Source organism: Hermetia illucens, chromosome 1 (assembly GCF_905115235.1).
Source record: "Hermetia illucens chromosome 1, iHerIll2.2.curated.20191125, whole genome shotgun sequence".
NCBI classification, from domain to species: Eukaryota; Metazoa; Arthropoda; class Insecta; order Diptera; family Stratiomyidae; genus Hermetia; species Hermetia illucens.
The window spans coordinates 205,329,523-205,347,466 of record NC_051849.1 but is presented as its reverse complement, the minus strand read 5'-3'; the positions used below and the strand labels follow the sequence as shown (position 1 = coordinate 205,347,466).

The window sequence follows — 17,944 nt, the reverse complement described above, 5'->3', positions numbered from 1 at the left end:
GGCGGAAACGACTGGATCAAGTAGGGAAATAGACCTGCTGCCCAGTGAAGAGCAGAAGCTGGACGGCCTAGACCTAGGACTCCTAGTGCTCAGGGTGGATAGCGATGCGCAGGAAAGTGCCATGTTGGAGGAGGAGAGTGACGCTCCGACAGTGGAGAAGAGCTCCAAACAATAACGGAGCCAATGGCCAGCACGAAGATAGCCCAGATAAACCTCCACCATGCGAGACCTGCATCTGCAGTGATTGCAAGGGCAAGTTCCAAGGAGAACATTGGAATAGTGCTGGCTCAGGAGGCCTGGGTGTACCAGGGGCAGATTCGCGGTCTGCAAGAAGGAAGCATGCAGGTAATTTGGTACTCGTCCACAGGGTAGAGTACTATCGCCGCTGATGTGGAGTATGGTAGTGGATGAACTCCTGGACGTGTTAACTAATACTGGAATACAAGTCCAGGGCTACGCGGACGACATTGTTCTAATCTGTAGGGGCAAATATGAAGATACCCTATGTGGTAGAATCCAAACTGGATTAAGGGTTACTAGTGCCTGGTGCAAGAAGGTGGGACTGCGGATCAACCCAACCAAAACCACCATAGTACCATTCACTAGGAGGCGTAAGCTGGATCACCTGAAACCATAACATTACATGATATGGAGGTGAAAGGAGAAACAGAGGTCAAATATGTGGGAATTACGGTAGACCACAAATTATTCTGGAAGACACATGTCGGAAACACTTGTCGGAAAGCCACGAGGGCTTTGATGACTTGCAGATCCATATAGGAAAAGAGTGGGGTTGCAGCCCGAAGATACTACTTTGGATATATACTGCAATAGAAAGGCCAATGATTACCTATGGAGCGGTAATCTGGGAAGAAAGAACCGAACTCAGCACATAAGTTCCAAAGGCTGGCTTGCTTGTGTATCAGTGGGGCACATGGAGGACATGTCCAACGGCATCGCAGGAGGTTCTTCAGGGATTAACCCCTCTCATCTGCACATACAGATGCAGGCGAGGAGATCAATATTCAGGATGGCCAGTAGTATCAGTGAGTCGGGGAGCTGCCTAAATCGAAGGAAGATTGATATCCTTCCTAGGCGGTATCCCGAATTGATGATACCAAGGGATAACATGACAACGAGGTTTTATTTCGATAAGAACGTTGAAACACGTTGGAGTAACAAGGCAAACTGGGAGAGCGTGACTGCGACATACGGCTTAAACCAGCAACTGATTACTTGGTACACTGACAGATCCCTCGCACCAGAGGGAGCGGGTGCCGGTGTCATTGGTCCAAGGAAAATGTACTTGGAGCCAATGGGTAGGTACACTAGCATATTCCAGGCGGAAATATACGCGATAGACAAATGTGCCTCCTTTAATCTGCAAAGGAACTATAGGGGGCAGAGCATAGCTATTCTCACCAAAAGCCAAGCAGCCATCAAGGCACTTAGGTCCAACCAGGTGAACTCTAAACTGGTATGGGAATGCCTTGAGAGACTGAATACACTCGGCTCGTCCAAAAAGGTCTGGATACTTTGGGTTCTAAGCCATGCTGGGTTGGAAGGCAACGAGGCGGCGGACGAACTAGCCAAGAAGCGAGCAGGGACGCCTTTACACGGGCCAGAACCCTTCTGTGGAATCGGAAACGGTTTCATGGCTATGAATCTAAGAAATGAAGAGAAACGGTTGAGGGAACTATATTGGGCGGGCCTACCAGGGATGGAGCAGTCCGGGGTGCTTATTGGGGGATACGAACCCATGCACACAAAGGATTGCTTAAACCTCACCAGAAAGAACCTCCGAATCATAATGGGAATTCTCACTGGTCATTGTCGGCTGAACTATCACCTACGGAAGCTAGGGATATCTACGGACACTGCCTGCAAGTTTTGTGAGGAGGAGGACGTAACCTTTATACACGTCCTGGGACAATGTCCGGCACTTGTTCAAAGTAGGTCGAGACATGTGGGAGAACACTTAATACCAGATGCAAAGCTGAAACATCTGGAAGTGGGGAACATACTAAAGTTCCTAACGGTTACAGGCCTGCTTGAGATATTATCATCAATACGTGCACTATAACCAGTAAAAGGGGCATAATAATTCTTCAAGGACGCGGTGCGACTTTCCCTTAGCAGAATAATAATAATAATCATCAAGGGAGGCAGAGTCTAGTCGGCTCGGATCTTCAAAGCCAGCCTGTAGCATTGACGAAGAAAAGCGGCTCTCCCACCCTGCAGCTAGAAATCTCTCTGAGGTCTCCAAGGAATGGTTTACCCAGGGTCCGTAACCTGACTCTAGCTATACCTGGGCAATCGCAAAGAAAGTAGCCGCAGCTTCGGCAATGCGAATTGTACGGTATGCCGAGGTTGGCGGCATGGTCCCCTATAGGCCAGTGCCTCGTGCAGACTGCCGCAATCTTGAATGCATTTGCACGCATCTGACACAGGAGCTCTCGTCATCGGTCTGTATTATAAGCGGGTCAAATCCTCCTTCACTTGGCACAGCTCGTAAGCCTTCGCCATCGAAGGTCGCGGCTGCTAAATAGTGCGGGTAGACTCCGCCCTTGGCAGCCAGCAGACACCGACTTTACCTGCCGAAGGGCCGCAGAGCGCCGCGTGATGAATCTGTCAATACGCTCCTCCCCTCTATGTTCCTATGCCCGGGAACCCACAGGTGGGTGAGCTAGAACGTGCTGCCGCTGTGCAGCGCATATCTGTACTGCCCTACCAACCAGGAAGATGTTATCGCTGAGTACAAAGCCTTGATGGCTGCTTGGCTGCCCGTAAGAATGGCTATGTTACACTTGGGGCTCGGATCACGCGCCAGCCAACGACAGACTTCTAGTATCGCCAGTACTTCCACTTGGCTCCCCCTCGGACACCACCTTGTCGTGGTGGGAGAGCCTGTAGTAGTTTACTACTACACTAAGGGTGTCCAAAAATATGAATATGGAAACGATGGATATAAACTCTCCAAGTGGTAAGAAGTCACAGACTTCGAATCCACCCGCGACCATGAGCAATCATGTCGCGGCCGAGGCACGGATTTTGGAGGCCTCACCACATTCATACTCGCCTATAGATCAATCTGTAGAAGGCATGCTTTCCGACTCTGTGGAAAGTTTGCATTTAGTGCCTACGGCGAAGTTAGCCAGAAAGGAAAGTACGGAAAATCTCAAATTGGGAGAAACTGGAAATCCGACTACGGCCGGCCCGTCCGCGGTACTACAGCCTAAATCTACCCGCAAGCGGAAGAGGAAGGCCCGGCAGAAGGGAACTTCGGCCACTAAGGAGGGGGGCTACAGGCTGAATCCTGCCTGTCAGAACCTTCTCCTTCACTCTTACCGGGAAGAGCGGAAGAACGAGAAGCTGGTGACGTGGACGCTAGTGGTTTAACGCCAGTATGTGGAAATGGGTCCAAGCGGTCCGGACACCATGAACCTGGAAAGGCCCTAAGCCGACGGCAGAAGAGAGCACTGCGAAGGAAGATGAAGCACCTTGGGAATGAGGACATCGACGTGGCTGTACCACTAGGCGCGGTAATGCCCAGAGAAATGGGACGCAAGGAAGCGGAATCTCCGGCGGAAAGTTGGGATAAACTGGAAACCCCGGTAAGATCCACACTGGACGCACCAGACTCTTATGTCAGCGGTAATGCGCACAAGAAGCGTAAGACCAATACATCTGCTGTGGCCAACGCTTTATTGTGCTCCGCACCAGGGTTTATATCCACGCGTCTCGCGGGGATTAGGAAGTTCACTATTGTGAATATTGAGCTACGCAGGACAGAATATGTCGGATGTTGGCTACCGGGCCCTTGAAGGAAGGCATAGGACATCATCCGCATGTTGGGTGAACAGAACCCGGGCATGGACTTTGCACACTGGAGGGTAAGGTTCATGAATGCCAGGAAGGACCAATCTACAAACGTGGAGGGCTTCAACTTGGTATTCGAACTGGACCAACAGAGTCTGAATGTGCTCAGGGGAAGTCACCATATGGTGCTCCACTTTTTCCTATATAGACTGAAATTCAGTCATATCAGGAGACTGTAGGGCATCATCTCCATTTTGAAAGCGAAGAACAATGATGGTTTTCGACTCACACAACGCTCTCCCACAATGGAGACGTGCGCGGAGGATAGTGCATACAGGGGGCGGAACCCCCGTATGGGGGCTCGCACTGGGGAAAGGACTACAGAGTGAATCCTACCTGCTTGTAACTCCTCATACACCTTCCAAGGAACAGGCGGAAGGAAGGGAAGCCAGAGACGTGAACGGAACTGACTTGATGCCAGTTCGAGTGATCGAATCTATGCAACCCGGGATGCTCTGCGGGATGAGATGAGATCTTTCGTGGATGAGAACATGGGAATTGCGATACTTCCAAGTACGACTTTTCTCAGAGAAATCAATCACGAGGGGATCGAGTCTCTGGCGGTATGGTTTGGGGGAAACCCCGTCATACGCGGACTGCCGCATACGCTTCTAACTGTTTTCCATAAGATAATAGACTAAGTTTATGTCGAAAAACATAAAGATTGGTCAAATCAACCTGCAGCATGCCAAAGCTCCCTCCTACCTGTTGGCAGCGAGAATGACGAAGCTAAAGGATTTCCCCTATATCTTTCTGATGCAAGAACCGTGGGTTCGATTTAACAGAATCTGTGGCATTGGATCAGTAAAGGGGGCTAGGATCTTCTACGACGAAAGATCCATAAGACTGAGAGCTTGCGTCCTGATGTCAAGACGATTAGAGGCAACTATGCTGAGACAATATTATTCCCAGGCGAGAGGAAAAACATCATAGTTGCCTCCGCTTACTTACCCTATGATTTTTTGTATCCTCCACCGACGCAAGAACTTAGGGATCTGGTGGCGTATGCAGAATCAAGTGGTCCCGAACTCTTAATAGGTTGCGATGCGAATGCTCAACATATTTGTTGGGGCAGTAACAAATGCAATCCAAGAGGAGAGAAGCTATTTGATTTCATCACTTCAACTGGTCTTATGACTGCAAACGTAGGGTGCGCCTCTACGTTCGTGGGACCGAGAAGAAGCGAAGTAATTGACCTAACAATCTGTACCCCAAAATTGTTAGAGTTGATTACACACTGGCGAGTGCTAGACGAGGTCTCACTGTCAGATCACCGATATCTAGAATTCAATCTGACTATTGCGGGCGAATAGTCTGCAGTACAAAGACGGAACCCTAGGAAAACGGATTGGGCAAAGTTCAATGAACTTCTTGGCAATAAAGTACAGTTCCCTAGGCGACTAAGGACTCCGTTGGTGCTGGAAGATGAATTGAAAACTCTGAACTGCACACTTTTAGAGTGCTATGAAGAGGCTTGTCCTATTTCCCGAGGCCAAAGCGGTAAAATGGTTCCTTGGTGGAACCGAGAACTGCAAAAACTCAGGAAATCAACCAGGCGACTTCTAAATCGTGCTTGCAAAAGTAACAAGAACGAAGACTGGTTAAATTTCAGGAACTCACAACGTGAATATAAGAGGCTCGTGAGGTGCTCGAAACGAGACTCCTTTAGAGCGTACTGTGAGGAACTGGAAGGCGAAAGGGAGACTTCAAGGCTGTGCAGAGTCCTCAAAAGGGATGAGTCAGCCAAGTTGGAGTCTCTTAGAAAACCCGACGGTACTTTCACGAGCTCCAGACTGGACTCAGTACAGACCCTCCTGGAAGTACACCACCCGGAAGAACGGATGAGAGAAGTGGTAGGGGGAGAGTTGACCGTTCTTGCAACCCCTTCAACACGCAAGCGTTGCAAGGGGAACTGGAACACTGTGAAAGCGGTTGTTACCCATGAAAAGGTGAGAGCTGCCATACTGTCCTTTGAACATTTCAAAGCACCTGGCATGGATGGCATCTACCCGGCAATGCTAAAGGAGGGTATGGAGCATTTAGAGCGACCTCTAAGAAATATTTTTCGAGGATGTCTTGCTCTCGGTTACGTGCCTTCTTGTTGGCAACAGGTTAAGGTAGTTTTCATACCGAAACCTGGGAAAGATGACTATTCTAATCCAAAGAACTTTCAGGCTCCTAAAGAATGAGTTTTCCAGCCACCCCGTAGCGATGATGTGTAGTATGCTGTATGGCAAGTGCTTTGTCATTACTGACGGAAATCTCACTACCAGCAGAGAATTTCATATTCTGAATGGATTACAGCAAGGAACAGTGACTGCGCCTACACTTTTTGCGAAATTAATTGGCGTATGCCAGTAGGAACTTGAAAAGGAATTGGAGAGACTTTCACATTGTCGCGAACGAGGATAATTCTGAGCGCATTCCTCATAAGATATCTGGGTGTACGTCTTGACGAGCGTCTCCAATTTAACGAGCACGTTAAAGTCGCGCTAGAAAGCGCTCGCAGGGCATTCATGTCTCTTCGAAGACTCTTTTATGCTCCACATCTTAGCCGGAAGGTTAAGATTATTTGCTATCTTACTTTGGTTAGACCGGTGCTCACCCACGGGTGTGCGATCTGGTTTAATTTGAGTGCTAGCCAAATGGAGAAAATAAGGATCTTTGAAAGGAAATGTCACGGGGCTTAATAGGACTGGTTCATCAAACTATGAGCACTAAGTAACTAATGAAGCCACTCACTCAAAGGTTCCAAACCTTCATCAGCACTCACAACATCGGACACTATTGCAAACACAGAACTTGGGCGACGCAAAGGCCTGACGCCCGTGCGTTATCTGATCGGAAGGTGGAATTGGCAGGGGATAAGTGACACATTAAAAAGGGATGACAATAACTTTGTTGGCTACACCATGCAGTGGAATCCACTCCCCCAAGATGGCTGACAATTACCGCACTAGGTAATCCCGAGATGGCTCACAATTGACACACTAGGTAATCCTAGAAACGTGGAAGGCACTGACTTGTGAAAATGGGACAAACAGAAAGTTGACGTTTGTTCCAAATTGGACTCTTTTTAAAAATTTGTTTTATTTTCTAAATTTATTTTATTCTAAATAATTTAATTTGTGTGTTCTTTCGTAATGGAAGACTTGTCTTTATTAAAAATTCTGATTTCGTTCAGTTTAATACTACAATTGAATGCAGAAAGTCCGTCGAATCGTATTGTGAATGGAACGTTGGCGAAGTTAGGACAGTTCCCATTTGCGGTTGGATTGAATTTTATCCTAACCATAACTACCTATTAAATCTGTCATTTTGCTTCCCTTAAGGTTGCGATTGTTAGGAGTTATGGATCTAGGATACCCTTCTGCAGTGGCACCCTGATTACGCCAATAAATGTTTTAACATCAGCGCATTGTTTCAGGGGGAGCTCTTCCTCTAGGAGGATATCAGTCCTTGCGGGGGAGATTGATCCACTTAGACCCAGCTCTGAAAAGCCGCCATCGAGTAGGCAATTGCGAAGGGTCACTTCAATTACCAAACATCCTCGAGCAGTTGGGCAGGATGGGAAGATAAATGACCAGTTTGACGTTGCGATACTTGAGGTGAGATTTGTAAGCTAACTTTCGTTTTCATTCCTCCTTGGCTTGGGAGTAGTAGAGGTCCGTTTGCTTATTTAGAAGTGCTACTAAATTTGTTCAAGTTAGTTGCAGAGTAATGTTAGCAGAAACACGGACACATTGCAAATTAATACTAGAAGGGCTGCCTTAAAATATCTATTTACTCATCATCATCAGCAGCACAACAACCGGTATCCGGTCTGGGCCTGCTTTTGTAGGGATCTCCAAACACCCCGGTTTTGCGCCGACGTCCACCAATTTGATATCCATAAAAGATGTCTGACGTCCTGACCTACGCCATCGCTCCATCTCAGCCAGAATCTGTCCTCAACAACCGTGCGCAGATTTCGGCGTGATATACCGGTTGTAATTTTCGACCCTAAATTGGAGAAATTTTCAACGGTCTCAGAGCTTTAGTCTCCTATCTGTAATGTTCTGGTTTGACCAGTTAAATTCGATGTTGTTGGTTCTTTGATTTTTGGCGCTAACCTTGCCACCAAGGACTTCATTTAGTATTCATTAATATGCAGCCCAAAGTCTCGCGGCAATTGCCCCTTGCTCGATCTGGATGAAGGTGGACTGCATATTTCAGGCTGCTCTACCAATAATGTCAATATCATCACAGTACCTCTCTCGTTAACATAGGCATCACGGATCACTTTTAGTTTCCTGTATAAGGGGGGCGAGCATGGACGAGGCTTATATTTCGTTGGTTGATGTTTCAAAGCTGATGACAGCAGGCTTCATTTTCTGGCTGACTAGGACACCAACTCCGAGCACCTGGTTTACTGGATGGCCACTTCTGCAGAAAAGCGTTCTCCCTCCAGCGCAAGTCTTGTAGTGCTTTCACGTCAGCCTTATAATGGGACAGGGTATCGGCTAGCTTCTGGGCAGCATCTGATCTCTGTGGGGAGCGCACCTTTGATGAGAAAATGCGCGAATCCTTCGTCGGTTTTCATTGCCGCGTCTGTCAATGTATAATCCGCCCTCCTTTCTTGGCTCCGTAACTTCTGTCTTCCGTGTATAGTTGTCAGCCCTACCCAACCCCCCAACCTGGGGACCAGTTGGTGTCCTCACTTTTTGGCGCGGGAGACTCACCTTCATACTTCTCCGTCTGAAGGTTTTCATTAAGAAAGAACTCCCAGCGGTTACCATGTGGAGGTGGAGATAGGGTTTGGTAGTGGAGCTGCTGGTGTTAGTTCAGCAGGGGCTTCCCAGGTTTTATGCTCCCTTTTGTGTACCAATTAACATTTTGCCTTGCGGCTTATATTAGCTTTTGACCACCACGTAAGTTACAAATAAGTGTCCTGCATCTAAGCAGTGACGGAGTCAAGCACACGAAAAATTCTTCCGACCCTTAGGTGAAACAACGAATGAACGGAGCTAGGGTAGTTTTCTGTAGACAGATTTATGAAGAAAAATAATTGCAAATATTAGCTGTGAGTCATATTGTGTGGAAGAGTTTCGCGAGTTAGTTGCCACTTCCTTAAAGAAGGGGAGGATATGTTTAGGGGTTGACAAGTTCGTATAATATTTTATCGTAAATTCCTACTTACTATTTATTATTTAATTCAGCAAATGTTTGTACTTTCAGGTAGAGAAGGCTTTTACCCTATCGTCAAATGTGGCCCCAATTTCGATGGCGAGCGAAAGTCTTCCGAATCTGTCCCCATGCATTGCCATTGGATTCGGTCGAAATGTAGGGAAAAGTATTGGGTGAATGTATAGAACTTGACCGATTGATTGTTGCCCTCGTCATAAGAAAGGAATTCATTTTATATTGCTCGGTTTATCATTATCAAATTTCGCTAACCTCAACTTCAACTCCTTGCAGGACTTTCCGGAGACCAAATCCTCCTTCAGTATTCTGCACCAAGGGCTGTTAGGCCGATCCACTCGCAGGCCATTTTGTGAGAGTAGTTGACCCACTCCCCTTAATATCTGACCTAATTATAGTCACCTCTGCCTTCTGATCGCATCCATGGGCAACTGGTTTTATGTTCGAAGCAGTATCAGGCCAGCGTTCCTTAATGAAACGTTGTAGGTAAGTTTGGCGATAGCTTGACGCTTTTGAATAAAAGTGGGAGTTACTTTCCACATGGTAGCTCCCATATAGCAACACAAACGTTAATACAGAACGGTCCCAACTTAGTCTTGATGTTGGAGCAGCGAAGACAGATCTAGTGTCGTCTATGCGTCAAATAACATCAAATCGATGCAGTTCGTCAGATACACTCCCTATTTACGCTCCCGAAAGCTTTCTCAAAATCGATGAAATCCTATTCCTAATCCCCAAGTCTCCAAGTGAACTAACTATTGACAGACATGGCCGAAACGATCCTGAAGGAAAAAAGGGATCTTTTCAAGCAGCCGCAGGTTTTTGAGAGGAATTACAAGAAGGATGGGCTCGTTGGAAAAACGACGAAAGACCTGCAAAAGAAACGACCCACTAATTTCCACATTCAGGGCGAATGACCGGAGGCTCCTCGGTCTTCTCGAAGCAGATAATCTTTTCTTTGGACTGCAGGAGGAGATGAAAGCTAAGGTTGGGACAATTAAGGCAATAATCGAGAGTGATCAAGCCCGGTCTCAAACTAAAAACTACCACCAAACCAAAGTCCTGTTTTTTCCGGCTAGAGGGTCATTGATGATACGCGTCTAAATTGCGTCTGTGTTGAGAGTCTCACTAATGAGTGAAGCGTATGTGTCCCAATCACGGGGCATTTAGGACGGTGGTCTTGCTTGAACATGTACTGTCCCTTCACAGATGACCTGTCTGTTCAGTCACGGAGATTGTTGGAGGATGCACTGCATTGCATTGAGGTCGTGCTGGTCAATAGAGGTATGAATATGGGTGTAGATCTCTCGCTTACGCCGACGCGTCGGAATACGCGTGGTTAGGATATATTGCTCGAATGCAGGAGTAAGTCGGCTGCTTTTCCCTCTCTGAGTTTGTGCTCTTGTCTCCAGATGAAAAGATTAATCTGTTGAAGGAACGAGTGGGTATGTAGGGTCATTGATGACATGCTTACGAAGCCCGAATGGAGGTCTTGACAGCATGTCACGTGGTGAACGAATGCTCTTCGCATTGAGCGGAGGGAAGTCCGTCGTCTGGGGTAAAGATTCCAAAGGGCGCGTCGTCTAAGTGCTGTCAATACTGATATTGACGTTGACCAACTTAGGCTCGCCGAGGTGAGGTGGTTCGTCTTATAAAGATCTACTGAGGCAGTCTAAAGCAGCAGGCTGAAGGCGATTCGTCGGTGAGCGTAGTGATAGCTCTTGGGGTAGGGTCTACCGGATATGTAGAGGGAAACGTAATCACGACATAGCCGGAATCAAGGTGAACGGTGAATCCATGCTGACATGCCGTAATAGTGTCTGTGCTTTGCTGGGTGAACTATTTCTGAGATCCGAGCTTCGATGTCTCGTGACGGTCACGTCACACCCCTGAGGTGTTATGAGATCGGGGAGATCATGGTGAGACTCAGGTCTCGGAAGTCACCTGGCTGGGATGGGATGCCTGGTGAGATATACAAAGCCACCTGGCGGGCTATCCTATCTAATGTCTAGTATCTGTTTGAATGTTGCTTGGCAAGGCCCTGGATAGGATTATGGTCCAGCGAGTGGGGGCGAAAACATCCTATCTGGTGTCAGGCAGGCAGTATGGCTTCGTACTGGCAGGTCTAACGGCAACACCTTAATGTATGTGAAGAACTTTTAGTCAAAGGCGCATTTGATTACCTAGTTTGGTCGTCCGTGTTGTTGAAACTTTGTGAGTGTGGCTACTAGAAATTAGCTCTGTGGCAGAGCTACTTCCATGGTAGGAAACGAGCACATGTGGTTGAATGTCGAGCGCGGCTGCCCACAGGAATCTGTGCAGGCAGTGTCCGTAGATATCCCTAGGTGACAGATTAAACGGCGGTGACCGGTTTGAATTTCTACTATGATTCGGAGGTTCTTCTTGGTGAGGTTTGAACAATCCTTTGTGCCCCTTGGGTTCATATCCACAATAAACACCCTGGACTGCTCCATTCCTGGTAGACCCGCCGGTATAGTTCTCTGTACTGTTCCTCTTCATTTTTTAATGTCGTAGCCACGAACCCGTTTCCGAGTCAACCGAAGCGTTCCGGCCCGTGTAAAGGCGGCCCTGCTCCCTTCTTGGCTAGTTCGTCTGTTGCCTCATTGTCTTCCAACCCAACATTGCTTGGGATCCAAAGTATCCAGACCTTATTGAACGAGCCGGGTGTATTCATTCTTTCAAGGCATTCCTACACCAGTTTAGAGTTCACCTGAGCACCTTGACCGCTGTTTGGCTGTGGGTGAGAATAGCAATGTTCTGCCCCCTGTAGTTCCTTTGGAGATTAAAGGGGGCATATCTGTCTATGGCGTATATTTCCGCCTGGAATATGCTAGTATACCTACCCATTGGCTACAAGTACATTTTCCTTAGACCAATGACCCCGGCACACGCTCCCTCTGGTGTGAGAGATCCGTCAGTGTACCAAGTAATCAGTTGCTAATTTAAACCGTATGTCGCAGTCACGCTCTCCCAGTTTGCCTTGTTACTACTGCATGTTTCAAAGTTCTTATCAAAGTGAAACCTCGTTGTCATGTTATCCCTTGATACCAATAATTCGGGATACCGCTCAGAAATAATGTCAATCTACCTTCGATTTGGGCAGCTCTCCATCTCACTGATACTCTTGACCATCCTGAAGGTTGCCCTCCTTGACTGCATCTCTATGTGCAGATGGAGAGGGCCTAATCTCAGAAGGACCTTCAAGGATGCCGTTGGGCATGTCCTCATTGCCCCACTGATACACACGCAAGCCAGTCTTTGGAGTTTGTGTAATTCCCTGGCTTCTGTGCTGAGTTCGGTTCTTTCTGCCCAGATTACGCGCTCTTGAACATGAGCCATGTTGTTGCTTATGTGCACTGCATAGGAATCCCAATCCGTTCTCCTGGGATTCCTTATTATACTTTTTATTTCAGGATTGCAATCAATGTCGAATCTGATTATTCTGTGATCATATATAGAGGGCTCATTCGACACTCTCCAATTCCTGACTAGCCCTAGTTGGAGTGTTCCCTATGTAATATATTTCTAGCTTATTGCTAAGAATAAATTCTAGAAGATACTCGCCTATTCCATTAATGTCGCTGACTGTGTGGTGGCGCAAGAAGTGGTAACGCCCTTTACTCACAGTACTTCACAAGTTTAGCGACTAGTTTCGGTGGAACCCGGATATCGTCTCCTGGAAAGTAGCCCGATGCCTCGAGTGCTCCTCCCGGCTTCCAGTTCGACTTGGATAGCCACAAGGTCTCAGTCAGGACCTATGATAGACATATATATCTTAAATTACGTTTAAGAATTACGCAAGCTCTCGGTTTTTAGCAAGAGGAGTCCCAAATTACCTGCACGCTTTCTCCTTGCAGATCTCGAATTTCGATCGTAAGGAGTCTATCCTTCCCCTCCACCTTGATTCTGAAAACTATCCATAATTGCGTATGAAGATCTTCATCCTGAGCGATTAGGAGGTCCATGGGGAGGTCCATACAAACCGTAGAGTTTGTATTGCTCCAGCTATCGGCAGAAAAAAGTCACTATGTCTGCTCCTGCTATATCATCCCCAGCATATGTTGACACTTCAGCTCCTTCCCAGCCTGGCAATTTAGGAGCTATGGTCCTAAGCCCCTCTGCAGTCTCTTCCGTCGCACAGTGCACCAGTATGTGGTGGTCGAAAGCGTATCCCGATGAACACAAGTTTCGCAGTGCATCCGTTGTACATTTGCTTGACGACCAGGTCTTCGAAGGTTTCCTGCTCCTCACAAGTAAGCATTTGCTCGGAAACATTTTTGGCAATATGGCCAGTCGAGCTAATGGCAGGCTTCCTGACTGCTGTGTTCACCCCTCACTTGCTCGCATTTTTGCCCCTCTTGGGTTCAGGTTTGGATTTTTGGGAGCATTCCCTTCATGTGGGACAATCTCTGCTGCTCCCCGCTTCCTTGGCCCCGATAAAGATGGCTTAGATCTACCCTGAGCTATCATAAGGGCCTCTTTTAGTTTCAGGCCCTCAGATAACACAGATACCATTTAGCACCTGCGTCACTGAGACCTGACGTTTGATGTATTGATCTCAGACGTGCTCTTACTGGTCCCTGCTTTTTGAGTAGTGGTCTTTGGCGGTTGTTGTCCTCACAGTATCCCAATTTTGACCTTAGATCTACATCTTGATGCCCCGAAATTCTCCCTACTTGGGTGGCTCTCAGTATTTCGGAGATGAGTTTCCGCCTGGTTAACCAGTTTGTGTGCCGTACCGGGTCCCGCTTGTTTTGTTGTAATTTTCTTTATTTTTGTAACGTTACTCATTTAATTCTCACGGGTAAGGAGGTTAAGGGGTTCATAGCCACCCGCAGCACGGTAAGGTCAAACTTACTCACTGAGGCGACCAGGTATCAATGAGGCTCCGTGCGAATACAGTCAGTTACCTCCGACTGCAAACTATCCAATGGGCGCAGATTGCATGATACCTTGGATTGGGGGGAGATGTTTTTCAACTAATCAGTCTGGATCCGTAGCGTTTGGTTAATAGTAAGGCCACCTCGAACAGGGTGTGGCTATCACCAGTCAGGCTACTCCTTTTACAGACTCCTTCGCCTTTCTCAATTGCTGAGTTACCCTGAGCGTTTTCTTTTGCCGTCTTTGGTATTGGATGAGATCATAAAATTGATGATCCATTTCCTGCTGTTGGATCAGATGCGATGGAGGTCGAAATCGCCTTATTTGGCTGGTTATCTCCTTTCAGCCCATCATTCTTGTCTTTGCACTTGGTGTTCTTGGATGAGTTGTCCTTCGTTTGTACATTTCCTTCTACAAATCTAAATGCTTGTAGAATTAGAAGCCACAGTGGTCAAGATGCCCACCACCGACACATTGCCGTCGAGGGATATCGAGTCCCCCCAAGCCGACGGTACTGGGGCTCCGAGGCCCTGCACCGAAACTTTACTCCTTTTCAATTCGTCCGCGTTGATTTTAATTTCTGAGAGTCCCTTCCATAGCCATTTTGATCCACGCACTAGAGATGAATAAACACTAGCCCATGCACAGTCAGAAAAAAGGTATGCCCTTATCCACCAACTACAGTCGCGCCTGATGGGAGAACTCCTCACAGGCCCGTCTGTCTTCTGTCACACCCCACTTACTCAGAAAAGGCTAAACCGATTGTCATGAAATTTGGTGAGAACGTGTGGTTTGTGAATCGCTTTAGATGTAACAAGTGGCGCCATTTTGTGTTGAGTGTAAGGAGGCCCCCCATATATGCGAAAGGGGGCTGCATTTTTTTACACAGAATATGGCTATGTGGGGTATCAAATGAAAAGATTCACTTCGTACTTTTCCATATTTGACATCAGGTGAAACGTAGGGGAGAAAGGACTCAAAATATGACTCTCAAGAAATGTAACAGGTCTCGCTCTCAGAACCTATCCAACCGAGAATCTGAAAAGTTTGAAAGACCACCTTCTGGTATTCCGATTTGTTTGTTAGGTTCTATGGTGGCGAAGGCATGACTAGCGTTTTAACACCTCAATCGAATGAGTTGCATAGTAAAGGTGATACATGGGAGTTTGTCTGCTAAAGTACCATCAAAGAGCAATCAATCGATAGCAAGTCATAACATGGACCCAATTATTCGAGATTGTTGAGAAAAATATTAAATTCATCCAACCTTTCCGTTAATATTATAGGTAGAAGGGCCCGACGGATATAACAAATCTGACAGAAAACTTCGCTATGGGAAATTTACTATAAATTCACGTATGTGTGATAGGTCCTTCCTGAAAAATTCGACTTATTGCGTCTACAGCGCTGAAACGTTTATAAATTTCGTAAGTAAATATATTCAAGCGGGACCCACTTTCTACATTCCTCCTCCTCACGGAGTTTGAGAAAAGAGATCCCAGTGGTTACGCCCTTCGCGTACTAACTTGAAGTTATATCTAAATATCTGCCTGTGCTTTTTTAGGGTGACTCGGGGGGGCCTCTCATAGGTGGCTATACACGGCAAAACTATCACTATGGGATCTGCTCTTCTGGTCAGGAACGAGTGTCGTCTTATACAAATGTTACGTTTAACAGAGAATGGATAATCGGTAACCTTAAGTACGGACTGAAAGAATCTAGCGCAACAAGGTAGAGATAATCCAGTAAGCACATCCTATAATTAACTTTTATTTTTGGCAGGACGTTTAAGCTGCATTCCTTCCAACTTCTTGAGGACGGCATCTATGGATTTCTTCTTCAAGTTATTTTAAAAAAATCTTGTCAATTGTCGCTATTTTAGGGAGAGGGATGTTTGGTACCAGACATGATTGACAATAAAGTAAAAAATTGTATAAAATGATTTCGATTCCATTTGTTTCATTAAAAGGATAACTAATGAAGAGCTGAGTGTACGAGACAAGGCTAGCTTCGCCATGCTATGTATGCACCATGCTGGTCCCAAGTTCAAGTAAAAGAGGAAGGGCTGGGACAAAGTGTTCAATATTGTCCTTAGGAACATTTGCAGATATCAAAGAAGGCGATACAGAAAGAAGATGGACGCCCAGCGCTGGCGGTACTCGCGGTTAGGGTGCCCCCTTTTGACGACGCAATTCGGCTGGATAGTTCAGACAGCTGAAATCAAAATTTGCCCTGGCGGTTGTCGCGGCGGACGCTACGCTGTTCAACCACGCGGTTGGTACTTTGCGTTAGGGAGGTATATCTCGTTCGAAATCACAATCGAGATCTGCTTCCCGCAAAGGACATTCGGATAATCGCACGCCATGACCCTCATAGGCCTCGGCGGTTTGTTGGTACTATCGGAAGTACCGAGCTCAAGCGACTAAATGTACCACTGGATGCAATTTCAACGGGAGAAAAACTAGACTCGCTGGGCGCCCCGGTGCAGAGCTACCAGAAGCGCAGTACCATGTCGCTTTACAATTTTCGACCCCTTAAGTAGACGCTGCTTCCTGGTTGACACAAGCACTGAGGTGCCGGTTCTCTCTGTACCCCACCCGAACACCCTAATTCCGCAGAACTTACGACTGGCGGCCGCGAGCTCTTCTCCCATCCGCACCTATGGCTATAGGCAGGTGAACGCCAATCTTGAACTGCGCCGAACGTTTTCGTTGTGTTTCGTCCTGGCTACATTAGCATCCCCCATATTAGGCGCAGACTTCCTGTGTCACTAGGGGCTGCTGGTGGACTTGCAGAGCAAGGCTTTGATAGACCTCGCAACGTCGTTACGACCGCTGCATTCGCACACTCCTCAGAAGTTATCGCAACATTACTATGGAAAGTAGTTTCCCCAAGCCGGTTGAGCACAATGTGCAGCACCACATCAGCACTGCCGGCTCTCCAATATTTTCAAAAGTGCGTCCACCTTCACCCTAGAAGCTCGGTGTTGCGAAGAGAGAGTTTGAAGACTTAATGAAACAGGTTATCTGAAGACTATCTAATAGCTGTTGGTCCTCTACACTCCAAACGGTGAATTGCGTCCATGTGGGGATATCATGTGGGGGTATCATCAAATCCCTGTCACTATCGAAGACATTCGGACTCTTCGAGGACTCCAGAGGTTCATCCACGAAATTCGAACTGCTGTTTCGTCTACATGGATAATATTTGGTCGCTTCCTCTTGAGAATCTGCACACCAGGAACATCTCGATTGCATTTTTCAGCGTCTCCTTCAGACGGGGCTTATCCTAAACGTTCAAAAATGTAGATTCCTCCAGAGGCAGGTAAAATTTTTCGGCTGCTTGGAAGCCCCTGACGGTACCCAATCTCACCCAGAAAAGGTTGAGGCTCTGAGGGGCCGGATTTTTCGCAATATCTCGCGTTCCCGGCATCGTACCGTGAAAATTCTTGAATTTCCGAAATCTGGGTCGCATGCCCTTTCGATCGGGGTATAGCCCACGGAAATCAGACGATTTTGCATTGGTAAAAAGATAGTTTAATGAAACAACCAAAGGATCAAGATTTTTGAAAAAAGGTTTTAGGAACTTAGAGGTATTTCGCAATCACGTGGAAATTCAGCCAGGAAAAATCCTGTTCAACGAGCCGTACCGAGGATCCTTACTACCCACTACCGCTGATTTCACTTGGCAGTTGAGGCGATGACTAAAACACAAAATTGAAGCAAAAGGGAAGACCTCACCGGTGTGACAAGGTCTGATCGAGAGTTATTAGATTATCGCTGGACTTAGTTGTTGTAATATGGGAGTGGTAAGTGGAAAGTGACCGCCACTCAGAGGTTCCAAACCTTCATCAGCACTCGGAACATCGGACACTATTGCAAACACAGAACTTGGGCGACGCAAAGGCCTGACGCCCGTGCGTTATCTGATCGGAAGGTGGAATTGGCAGGGGATAAGTGACACATTAAAAAGGGGTGACAAT

The 17,944-nt window shown here is 47.0% G+C and overlaps 1 protein-coding gene across 1 annotated transcript; it reads left to right on the top strand.

Annotated features, from left to right (window-relative positions):
- The first annotated feature begins 6,902 nt into the window (after positions 1 to 6,902).
- LOC119658637 (venom prothrombin activator notecarin-D2-like) lies at positions 6,903 to 15,879 on the top strand. Its single transcript, XM_038066170.1, has 6 exons — positions 6,903 to 7,148; positions 7,212 to 7,487; positions 9,097 to 9,201; positions 15,249 to 15,389; positions 15,527 to 15,693; positions 15,745 to 15,879. Exons 1-6 carry the CDS (start codon positions 7,023 to 7,025, stop codon positions 15,842 to 15,844), a joined length of 915 nt encoding a protein of 304 aa, XP_037922098.1. The 5' UTR covers positions 6,903 to 7,022; the 3' UTR covers positions 15,845 to 15,879.
- Positions 15,880 to 17,944: the final 2,065 nt, after the last annotated feature.